The 12,906-nt window shown below is 41.3% G+C and overlaps 1 protein-coding gene across 5 annotated transcripts in view; it reads right to left on the reverse strand.

Annotated features, from left to right (window-relative positions):
* Window positions 1-9,053: 9,053 nt before the first annotated feature.
* LOC143476274 (signal-induced proliferation-associated 1-like protein 2) overlaps window positions 9,054-12,906 on the reverse strand; it is a 115,295-nt gene continuing 111,442 nt past the window's right edge. For 4 of the 5 annotated variants that reach the window (XM_076974380.1, XM_076974379.1, XM_076974377.1 and 1 more), the window contains 2 exons: window positions 12,284-12,365; window positions 9,055-10,425 (listed from right to left, as the gene is read on the reverse strand). In XM_076974380.1, the coding sequence (XP_076830495.1) occupies window positions 10,279-10,425; window positions 12,284-12,365 (229 nt within the window). In that variant the 3' untranslated portion in view covers window positions 9,055-10,278. Of the gene's footprint in view, window positions 10,426-12,283; window positions 12,366-12,906 lie in introns of all 5 variants that reach the window. The other variant, XM_076974378.1, reaches the window with a different exon arrangement.

Below are 12,906 nucleotides of genomic sequence, written 5' to 3' on the forward strand. Positions count from 1 at the left end.
GAACTCCTTCCAGACCCGAGAGGTGAATTGCGGTCCTCGATCGGAGACGATGTCTTCGGGGAGTCCGTACAGCCGAAACACCTCGCGGAGCAGCACCTCCGCTGACTCCCACGCTGTAGGCAACCCTGGAAGCGCTACGAACTTCACCATCTTGGAAAACCTGTCTATGACGGTAAGGATGGTGTTGTTACCTTCCGACACAGGCAGGTCTGTGACAAAGTCCACAGCTATGTGCGTCCAGGGCTGCTTGGGGACAGGGAGCAGCAGGAGGAGTGCGCGGCACTTTGCTCCGCACGCACTCCGCGCACGACGCGACGTGACGCATGACGTTTCGATGCATACCGGGCCACCAATAGCGGGCTCCCAGCACCTGCGATGTACGGGTGGACCCGGGATGTCCTGTGCCAAGAGACGAATGAGCCCAGCTAATGAGGGGAGTGCGTTGTGCCGGGGGAACATACTTGCGATGAGGAGGACATCGGGGATGCGGGTTGGCCGCGGAGATCGCCCTGTCAATCTTCCACTCCACAGCACTGAGAAGGCACTCTGCAGGGAGTATGGGTTCCTCCTCCGTGGACTCCTTACTCTCGGGAAAGGACAGAGAGAGGGCATCGGCTCGTGTGTTCTTCTCCCCGGGGTGGTAGGTGACCTGAAAACGAAACCTCGAGAAGAATAAAGACCAGCGGGCCTGACGCACGTTCATTCTCTTGGTGGTTTTCAGGTACTCTAGATTTTTCCCCTTGAGATGAGGAGGGATTTATTCTGCCCTTTTTGTACATCATCTCAACCAACTTGCATACCTGGGGTTTGTTTTAACAGTCCGACCAAAACTGGTGACAACTGGAGTTGGGTGTTCAGGGGAAACAGGGGTGTCAGCAGGAGCACTGGTGGTGGTTAAGCACTGCTCAACTGTCCATCTTGATCCATCGGCTGAGGAACATCGCAGGAGGAGTGCAGCCTCCTGGCGCTGCACAGTTGCTGGTGTTGTCCAAGCCTTTTCTCCGTCGATCTTGAATCTGACTTTATCGCTGATGGAGAGTGATGGTAGAGGCTTGGCAGAGTACCTGCGGTTGTAGTACTTTTCATAGGACTGTTAAGCATGCACAGTATGCAATATTATGCACTTGAACATTTACTTTACATGACAAGTTCCTTTGACTCATTGCTGTACTGAGCCTGTCGATATCTGGATGAAGTACCAGGTTGAAGTCTCCTCCTATTACTAGTTTGGTGTCAGAGTGATCAGAGAGTCCAGTGAAAATATTATGAAAAAAGGAGTTGTCAACATTAGGCCCATATAGATTAGCAATACATAAATGCATATTTAGAATAGACAACTTAAGTATTATAAATCTACCATCTGGATCTGTTACATTGTTGCTAATGGAAAAGTTTATCCTTCTGTTAATATGGCTACCTAGAAATTAGTACTTATTTTCAAGTTGTCTAAAACTAAACTAGCGGGATAGAAAGAAATTCGCTGATAAGTTTGTTTTTCAAAAGCTCTGGCTTCTACTTTCTACCGGTTTGCAGTCTGCCATCTACTCTGTCATTTCCCCCATCAAGCCTTCGACATGGTGTGGAGCTCGGGGGGCCCCAGTCATTGAGTCTTCTGGTAATCTGAGATGTTGATGCTATCATCCAGCCATGTCATGTAATCACTCTAATTGTGACAATGACTTGGGTGGAAAGCAAAGGCTCAGTGAGCCCTCATAACTGTGGTCACTTCCAGGCCCCTCACTACTACTCTACTCTACTCTAGGCCCTCTACTACAGATAAGCCTGCCGGAGCCACATGCTAATCACTGGCACATGAGCTATGTATGTCTGTTTAAATCTATGGTTGTCTAAATTAATGTTCACATACTCAACCTGTATTTTATATCTTGGTTGCATGCTTCTACCAAAGACGATTACATACAAGCTAGGAGATGGTCTCACTTGCCAGTGGATGTGCCAATGCCATGGTTGGATGTGCCATTGCCGCAAGAGGATGCGCTGATGCCAACTCCTACCTGAGGCTCACCATCTGCATTAAAGGCACTGTGACTACTCAGCCTGGAATTAGAACTATAGCTATAGAATTATATTTGAACTATAAATACGGACTTCTGCCCGGCTGCCCAATGGAGGATAGGTTCCCTTTTGAGTCTTGGTCCTCCCAAGGTTTCTTCCTAATCCCTGCCATCTTAGGGAGTTTCTTCTTGCCACTGAACATGGAAACTCCACCCAAATAGGGACCAAGGTTATAATAGTTGTGATGCTGGGCACAGGGTGAGGAATGAGGCACGAGTCCAGCGGTTTCGCACAAACGTCACTTCAATAACAAATCAGATTTTTTGAACACTTAAACATTAAGCGTGGCGAGACTCAAACAAAGACGAGCAAGGGACACTGCACCCAAAGGGGAGGGGTCAGGGGCTGTACCTTGACAATAGTTATTATTAATTATTAGTTAATTATTTTTTAAGCTTAGTTTTAGTTTAGTTTTCATTAGTTCTAGTATTTGTTTTAGTTTTTTTATACTTTGGGTTATATGTCAGGTGCAGGATTCAAAAAGTTCAAAGTAAATATTGTGTAATAAAAACTCATCAAGAGATACCATTAAAAAAATGCATTCAATTACTGTTGAACAACTAACAGTCCACAAGATAGAAGCCTTAGATGCAAAATATGTAATATTGCTGCTGAAAATTGCCAGACTAGGACAGACACGAACATAGGAGCGTAACTCTATTTTGGTTTGTGTGAAAAGCCAAACTTTTTGAAGGCAATCGAGACATCCAGTCTCAACACATTAACTAGTGCATCCACCCGCTTGCGGTTTCTCTGCATATTAACTAACCAGCAGCTATTTGATCACTGGTGAAGACGGTCCTTCACGGTTCTCCTTCCCAGTGCTACCTAGCCCGGATGGTGCTTATCTTTCGGTGGAGCTACTCAGAGGCTAGCTTGCCAAGGTACTGACATTTAGCCCTCTTGTGTGAGCTTTGAGATTCGTGGGTGTTTTCCTTTTGAGAACTACTCCATATATTTGAATTCAAATGAATTATAATGAATTCAAAATATGTATAATGCTTCTATTTAAAAATAAATTTAAATTTACTTAACAAAATCACAAGCAACCATGTAATGGCCTTTTTTCTTGTTATATATTATGCTACTGTAGAAAATTCTATTCTAGACCAATTGAAACAAATTAAATATGGTTTAGGCAGGTGCAGATGTACTTAGGATAAAAAATAAATTTAGAGAGTGAGTAATTAAGGCAAATACTGAACTGCACCATTGTGATTGAACTCTGCACTGTGATGCTTTGGCGTGGAGGAACCATGCAAGTTGACTTCATCGGACACATGAAATATGCTGTATTACTGTAGTTCTTCAGTCTTCTGACCTTTTTATGTCTTGCTCCTGTCCTGCTGCTACATCCACATGATATTGACTATGGCTGAAATGAAGAAATTATGGCCTCAAAGGCAGACTATCTATTCCAGTCCAAACTCCCCAAACCCCTCCTAAACACACAGAAAACCCAGACAATCATAAACAGACAAATCTCAATCAATCTCTTCATAGTCAATGTGCCCTGCAAATATCCTTGGAATGAAGTCTGAGTCAAGAAGTCTTGTGGCCCGAGGTAATGGCACGGGTGTTGAGTGATTGAAAATCGATGCCTGGGCTCATCTTTCTCAGAGGCCAGAGGAGGATAGAAAATTGCTCTTATTAGCTCACTGTCACCTCTATAAAAGTTAAGTTTCTTGACAAAATAACAAAAAAAGCATTTTCTTTTACATCAGATGTCTCACTGGTGTGAATTTTTTCATCCATAGCTACATTGAGGTATCGGGAATGGCACAATTACAGTATAGCCTAGCCTAAATGGAAAAATAATGCATAAGGAATTTAGCAATATGTAGCCTACTGGGCAATGCTACAGCTGTTAGAGTACCTCTCGCCAACTCTTATTAAGATACTGGCCTGCTAATTGCTGGTTATTTTACATTAAATGGCCAAATCTTTACATCATAGTCGATTTAATATAGGGTAGAACCAGACAACATTACTATATATACTATTACTATAGCCTTAACCTACCATTTCAGACACTATTTTTGAAAATATGAAAATATCTTTCTGTGGGCCATGATGATCCACGCAAACAGCATAAAATGTTAATTAATACTATAGACTGCATAAACATATAACACAATGTAAAAAAAACAAGGACTTGACCAGAAGGCTAGTCCATAGCAAAAAAATGGAATGAGTGGAAAAATAGTGAGGTGCAGACAAGAACTCAAATGATGCAAGTTGAATTCCCCCACCAAGTACACAAAGTATAACTGCATGCCTCAAATAACTATCCTGCTAACAGCTAACATTTGAAATAATGTACAATGAAGATGTTATCCATAATTTTCAATTATGTAATTATAAGTTCTGCAAAATTGCTCATTAACTTTTTCAGCACATTTAACATCCAAATAAAATGTGCTGTGTTTGCAAGTTGACTGGTTAATACAAATTAATTATTAATACAATAAAATCTAATCAAAATCCCCAAAAGGTTCTGAGGCAAAACTGAATAGTAAAGATTCAGCTGGCAGACTTTGGTTTTGCGAGAAAGGTGGAGCCCTTAAAACTTTAAACTAACCATATCTTAGGATGGGCATGGTTTTAATAAAAAATTTAATTATGTAGCCTCATGTGTGTAGCCTCATTCCTTAATTTTTCTTTTAAGGAAAATAACTAAAGGTTATCATAGGATGTAATGCTATTCTGCGGCATCAATAGTATTAAATCCGATTATTTTTTTTATGCGACATGAAGACACTGAAAATCAAGTATTAAGGATGTTAAAGTGAGCAGAGCTAACTACTGGTTTTGTCATGCTTCAGTGTAAACTAGAACCTCCATCTACCTGACTAGACATTCTAAATAGAAGGTAAAGATTCACATTTATATGAATTTCTCATGATTTCTTGCCATTTCAAGACCATGGGGCGCGTGTGTGTATGTATATGGGGATGGGTGTGGGTGTGTGCATGGTAGAGGGGTATATAAGGGGTTGTGTGGGTGTATAGGGGCAAATGTATATATGAGTTTGAGTGTATGAGTGAGGATGGCTGGTTCTGGGTCGGGGGCTGGTCGGGCCCGGTCCACTCCCGGCTGTTCCCCTGTGGTTACTGCTCCACTCCGGCCTGGTGCTCCGGCGTGGGGGCGGTTGGCCCGCTCCCCTGGGCGGTTGTGGTCTGGGGCGGCTCAGGGCTCCTCGGCGGGAGGGGAGCCCTGCCGGGTGGTGGGTGGTTTTCCGGGGCGCGTGGCGCTGGGGCTTTGCTACCGGCCCATGGCGGGGGGGGGGGGGGGGGGGGGGGGGGGGCATCCTGGGGGGGCTCTGTTTCCTCTGGTTCCCCTGGACCTGGGCTCCTTGGCTGTGGGGGCGCTGTCCGGGGTTTTCACTCTCCCGCCTGTGGGGGCGGGCATGCGGGGGTCACTGGGAAGTGCGGCCCTGGGACTCCACTGCTCCTGGAGGGGCCGTGGGCGGGTGGGATTCCCGGGTGTTTCTCTGCCTACCTCTGGCCTCTGGGGGAATGTTTTTTTCCTGCCCTTCTGTCTTTTCCCTTTTTATTCTTTCTCTCCGCCTCTTTTCTTGGTCCACCTAACCCCAATAATTATCACATTGCATATTGTTATAATTGTTATAATTGTCATTTGAACTGTACATAAAAACAAAGTTGTCCTCCAAAGATGGGGGGTTGGAGGTGGGCCATTTAATAAAAAAAAACCAAACAACAACAAAAAAAAACAAACAAAAAAAGTTGGCATAGGCATAATCCTCCTCCAGTGTGATCCCAGTCTGAGTCACACAGGGTTTGATTGGACAGACTGGCAGCCTGAGAAGCAGGTGACGTAATGGGGTCCTGGGTAGAGAGAGGCAGCCATCTGGAGTAGGCCAGCTACAGAAGGACCACTGGGACCACTTCTTTTCACAAACCATCAGGTCAGATGAGTGTGCATTTTACACTCCCATCTCCCAACCTACTGCACCTGCAGTGGAAATATGTTCACAAATCCACGTAGCTTTCTCCCAAAACAAGGGAAGATGGGAAAGAAACAACTTATCTAAAACAAAACTGAATTGGAAGCATGGATGTGGCTGCTTCCCGTCATAGGGTGATTCCCATGGCTTTCTAGAGAGCTTATGCAGAATCCTTAGAACAGATGCCAAACTTTTAGCACAGGCACTTTTGATATTGTTTAAACTACTGCTGCTCTCATCTCCAGAACACACCCAGGAAAATGAGCTCTCCTCCTAAAGCTGCCAACAGTGGTGCCCCTCACAGCACAAGAACCCATCTGTTCAACTGGCATGGACAATTAAATGCACAAAGCTGAAGCTGGCCTGTTCAGACTACTCATACAACTGAACTACTAAAGCACTGAAGCCCAAACCTCAACAGCATGTTTTACAAATGACAGTGGAGAATTTTGGTAGTTTCCAGGGCTAATGAGTAAAAACCTCTACAAGAGCACTGTGTATGAACTCTGAAAGATTCATGAAGAACCCAGGTTGAATATTGCCAGTGGATGTGCTGATGCCGGGGTTGGATGTGCCATTGCTAGAAGAGGACACGCTGATGCCAACTCCTACCGAAGGCTCACCATCTGCACTGAAGCGATTGTGACTAATTGGCCTGGGAACTACAACCACAACTATAACTATAGAACTACACTTAGACTACAAACACAGACTTCTGCTAGCGGGCCGCCCAATGGAGGATTTTTTGAGCCTTTTGAGTCTTAGTCCTCCCAAGGTTTCTTCTTAATTGCTAAAGTCATAGAGAGTTTTTCCTTGCCACTGTCGCCTCTGGTTTGCTCATTAGGGATCTGGACCCATATGATTGTAAAGCTGCTTTGTGACAACATGTGTTGTAAAAAGCACTATATAAATAAATTTGACTTGACTTGAATACGGGTGCCACACAAGGCACAACAACAGATACAAACACACAACACTGGGCTTAATACATGTACACACTCAAGCCAAGAGAGCCAACTCCAAAAAAGAATTCCAAAGCCTTGCCAGATTGCCTCTAAAACACATTTCCTCATTCATGAGCTTTCTCTTTGTGTCACTGATATTTGATTACTGACACCAGGGGACCATTGTGCCAGACAAGGTGTGGCTGATGTTGCAAGCATAGGAGTCAACAAAGGAGGCAGTCTGTTTGTTGAAGGAAGAGTGCTTAAGCACAAATGAGCATCACACAGAGGATGTGACTACTGTGCTAACTAACATTAGCCTCAGTAATCCCTTTAATATTCTGTTTCTTTCTTTCCCTTCCCCTGCCTCTCTCCAGTGGTTTAACTGTCAGCCCCGTGGTTCACACACAGCAGGGGAGCTCCATCAAAAGCAGATGACCTTTGAATGGGTGGGTGTCTATATGAATGGAATATGAAGCCATACAAGAGAGCTAGAGCCAAATGACAGAGGTGAGCTGGGGTTTGAGGGACCATATTTCCCATCACGTCATACAGCTGCTTACCTAGAATTCCACACTAGGGGCTGGGCCACACCCAACCATCTGTGCTCGACATGGACTTGTCAGGAGGTGGCTGCAAATCATAATGGAATTTACTACACTCCCTTCACCAATAAAGAACAACATACAAAAGCAATTATTCCATCAGTTCTGATGGCCAAAAAAAAAAAAAAAAAGAGAAGAAAATGCAGCATCTGTCATGTAGCCACATTTGCACTGTTGGTTTCTATCATTCTCCAGCAAACACTCCATAGAATACTACCATGGTGCATTATCTGCTTAGCTTTACTCTGTGTTGTAGTTACCTTATACTTAGCCTGATTGTGTGATTTATTTGTAACTTGTGTATTAGTCTGTATAATTTGTTTTTGTGTAATTTGTGTGTTAACGGGCCGCCCAATGGAGGATGGGTTCCCTTTTAAGTCTTGGTCCTCCCAAGGTTTCTTCCTATTCCCCACCATCTAGGGAGGTTTTCCTTGCCACTGTCACCTTTGGCTTGCTCATTAGGGATCTGGACCCATAGTATTATTAACCTTGTAAATCCTGTAAAGCGCTTTGTGACAACATGTGTTTGTATATACAAATATATTTGATTTGATTTGTTGTCAGCACAGTAAAATGAGCCTAAAGAATAATGTGTGAAGCTCTTAAACACAGCCCTACTACTGAGATACAATAGACAACACAAAAGAACATTAAAATATACTGATGCACACGTTGGTTAAAAAGAGAACAGAGTACATTTCACTTTAAATGTTACAGAATGAAAAAAAACTGCATATTTAAAAACACGACACACACAATGTGCCCGAAGGCAATAAAAGATCTAAGCTCCATCTGTCAGCTTGCTGACACACAAAGCAATGAAAAAATCCTAAACTTGTGTCATTCCTGATCCTGCTGACCTGAGAATGTGCTGCACACAAGAACACATACTTGCTGTAAATGTAGAATTCAGCAGCTTTCTCATACACACACCTCTGATGTTGGAAATATGTTGTTATAAAAATGTAGTGTGGAGGCAAACAGGCAAAAAAGCCATTTGTTAATTTGTTTGATTAACAATAACTGCTCAATATATTTGTTAATTCATTTGATTAACAATAATTGCTCAATATACCTACGCAACTTGCACAGAAACACCGTGAAAGTATAGATCCTGCATTACTATGACCATAGTAGAGGGAGGTACTAGCACATGTGTGGGTCCACCGATAAGTGCCTATTAGATTAAGGACTTTAAAGTGTTCACAAACAGGTACTTAGATAAGATGCTGCATCCATAGCAACAACAACCATGGCAGCTGTAATCCCAGTGTGCCAGACCCAAATGAGGTGGGGGTTCAAGAGAATGCTAGTGTTATCAGAAAGTCATCAGCCAGGACACTTACCAAGAATCCAGAACCATTGTAGGAATTCACAATCAATTTTTGTTTTAATGTTCCACTATTCTTGTGAAAATAAGCATTTGCATAAACAACCAAATTTTTACATACTACATTTATTTAAAAATAAGAAAAAAACAGACCAATGTCCCATCTTACAAGAAATAAATTTACATAAAGAAAGATTACAAATTAAGTATAATCTAGCAGCATCCAAATGTTGGAAATTGATAGTGGTGGTGTTGGGGGAGGGGTCATTAATATATCTATATGTAGAACAAAGCTCAAACAATGTATGCATATAGTCACACCTTCTCAGAGCCTCTCTACTTGTTAGTGCAGAAAACAAAACATAAAAAATTGTTTACAAATTCACATTAAATAAGCTTAAATAACAGTGTTAAAACAAAATACTTCAGCAGAGATTCTTTATAAAGAAACAAAATTTGGCATGTGAGTTATTTTCTGGCTCATGAATATTTAAGACATGAAATTGATTTCACTGCTACGAAATAGTATACACAATACCAGAATTTGGTGAGCCAGAGCAAGGCATGTGTTTAGAAGAAAAAAGAAAAACAATTAATATAAATGCTTTTCCTATCTTTGAGGCACAGACTTCTCAGAAAAGAATTACAGTTCAACTGCACCTTACCAGGAACTTTTCACATTTTGTGCTAGTATTTAGGTTCTGCTACGATCACCACATTGTTATTGCTAGGTTGATAACTGTGGATATATTTACCCAACTATTGCCCCCAAAATACACATACAAATAGGACATAAGGGGAGCACCTCTTGCTCCAGAACTGTGACAGTTCTTTCAACTTCATCTTACAATGCTGAAAGTGGAAATGACACAGAACACAGAAAAGAGCAAATACGTGTTTTGGGAATGAGATGCTGAGCAAAAGCAGGACCTGTGTGAATTACATTCATATTTCCCACCTTTGTCCTCCAACCTCAGTATTATATTTCCTGTTGCTACCAGGTACCAGTTCATATTGTCCTGTACATTCCTCCATACCCTGTCCTTATTCTTCTCCATTTCCATCACCGTAGTGCATTCTTGGGTTGTAACCCTTTACAACTAATCAAAACAGCACCAGCCTAGAGATTTTACATGGCCCGAAAAAACTATATACAATCTTCTTCTTTTAGTAACTAGCCTCTGAACCACCCACATGATGTGACTAAAAAGGTTACAATGCGCTAGTGTGCCAGGGAACAGTCTTCCAGTGGATGTCTTATCTCTCAAGAGTACCCTGCTTAAGAACTGTTTACTTTGAGAGCACAGTGGGCACACAGAGGTTTGTCTGTGTGATAAAAACAGGCCAGGCCTCCTCTCAGGGCTTTTTGTCAATGGTATTGAAGAACCATTCAGTGAATTTCCTGAGCTGGGCAGCAGCTGTTTGACTCTCTTCCTGCAAGCGCATGTTGTCTTGCCGAAGATGTTGTACTTCAACCTGCAGGATGGCTTTGTCCTCCTTCTCCTATGAAGAGTCAACAAAGAGCACATGCTTGAAAACTTATAACCAACATGATGTCCGCAGTCCGGCAATTTAAGAAACATTACTTACATTACATTACTGTGTTTATATGCATCCAGCAATCTAAGATTACTATAAAATTGTTTATAAGGGGTTTGAAATGGTTAAGCTGTAATATAGGAGATGACAAACCCGTAATAACCCCAAGACAAACCCATAATAATACAACATTGTAAATAAACCATAGTTTAAACAAAGATTTGTATGAAACTAACAATTTTTACAATTATAATGGTACATAATTTCTTCATATGCACTTAATGGCTGTATAATTTCCGAAAGCCACCAAACTTTGCCATGTATATTTGTCAGTCACTCTCCACCTTGTCCATCACCATGATCAACAGCTTTCCATCCAGCAGAGATTCTAAATGGTAGTGTGTCTGAACATCCCACTATTAGGCTTCAAACCATTTTGTTATTATTAGTGGTGGGCCATTATCGGCGTTAACGGTGTTCGATAATGTGATACTCTTATCGGGCGGATATGGAGGTGTGTGTGTCAATCGTTGCTGGGGGGGTGGTTGGTGTGGCATCAAAGCGAACTACTAATAAACTAGATTTTGTTCAGCGTGAGAACTTGGAGCGGTCGTTTTCTGCATGGTCCTAGCGCTTGATTCGTCGCTATTTAGATGTTTGTTTTTTAACCGTAAAAACTGCAGGGGACCAAAACCGGCTTTTTAAAAAGTGGGGGGGACATGGATTAGTCGCTATTTAAATATTTGTTTTTAATCGAAAAATTATGTCAGTGTTATCAACCCCTTTTAACGTACAGTATGTAGGCTTAAAAATTCATGTTTGACTGAATATGCCCACATAGTATGTAGGCATACAGTACTATTTTCATGTTTAACTGAATAAACCGTTGAACACGAGTACATTTTATTGAGCATGTTTTTTTCTTCAAGTATCAAAGTAGAACAGCTTTCTCAAGCAGCCATTGATGCATTTTGGAAACAGGAGATGAGCCCCTGGTCTAATGCACCCTCTGTATTAAGAAACCCTATCTCAAAAACTGACTTTTAGTCATTACTTGGGTAGCACGCATATTCTGAATGAGCCATTTTAATCTAGATTAATTTCAAGATTTCAGTGAGATTAATCTAGATTTAAAAAAATTAATCTATGCCCACCCCTAGTTATTATCAATGTAAAAAAAACATTTATTACAAAAGGGTTTTATACATGAATTACCTGTGCAGTTACTTAAGAAAAACTGACATGTATTTACCATTGTCTTAAACGTTAGCATCCTCCAAGCTAGGCTTTACACTGCTAAAATGACCTACTGGTTTTCCTCTACTGGTCATATGAGCATTGTGCTCTAAAAAGGACAGGAAGAATGATATAAAAGTGGGCTGACAAAGTGGCACTTTGGTGAAATGGCTGCCCATTTCATAATGCTTTAATAATAATCCACAATTTCCCTGAAGGAAACCTCCTAAAGGGATCAATATAGTACAAATCTAATCTAATATAATGTATTGTTAGTGTAAGAAAGCTCTGCTGCTTCATGCAAGTTATCGCTTCAGTTGGCTGGATCACAGCCTTAAGATGACAGCATGTGAGGAGTTGTGTGCGTACATTCTAACAAGTAAGTGTTATTAAGTGTTGAGGTAGTTCCGAAGTTTGTATGTTGTACGCATACAATTCTGTGAACATACGAATCTGTGAAAGATGAAGAATATGCTCTGCACATATGGGAACCTGGACATAGTACAATAAAGGTGGTGGCTGACGATGCATGTGGAGCTGAATCTACATGGCGGAAACAACCACTGTTTATTGTTTTCCACCGTACCTTTCTTAAGTCATGCTGGAGCTGCCTCAAGATGACTTCCAGCTGGTTGACTTTGCCAGTCAGAGTGGCAGGGGAACTATCCCTAAAGAGATACAGAAATGTCATGTCAATTTTAACCTCACACTGGACACCCAAAGAAAACCTGTCACTTACTGTGGCTTAAAAGAAGCTCCAGGCAGCATAATATAACATTTGAAAAAGACTGTTTTGAATAAATACACTAGGCACTATGATAGTTTCTAGAATATTTTAATTTTAAACAATTAGCATTTGACTTTTATAATTAATACAACTGTCTCTTATTTAAAATTGTTAGCATCTTTGGATATTAAGGCACGTTAACACTGCATCACACATATGCTTCACTGTAATTTACCAAAACAATATATTTTCACTTGTATCAAAAATAAGATTTTAATCCGACAGTTAAGGGCTCTACTGAAGGCTCAAATCGAGTCCTTCCCTTGTTTATTGTTAATGCTTGTGTAAATCAGTACACCTAAATATCAACATAAATATATAATGAATGAATAAATATAAATAAATAAATCCGTGTAAAAAATCTTTCTGAAGGGCTATACAATAGTACTCTTCTCTCTGTATGCTCCTCTCAAACACCCGCA

The sequence above is a fragment of the Brachyhypopomus gauderio genome, chromosome 15, assembly GCF_052324685.1.
Source record: "Brachyhypopomus gauderio isolate BG-103 chromosome 15, BGAUD_0.2, whole genome shotgun sequence".
Taxonomy (NCBI): domain Eukaryota; kingdom Metazoa; phylum Chordata; class Actinopteri; order Gymnotiformes; family Hypopomidae; genus Brachyhypopomus; species Brachyhypopomus gauderio.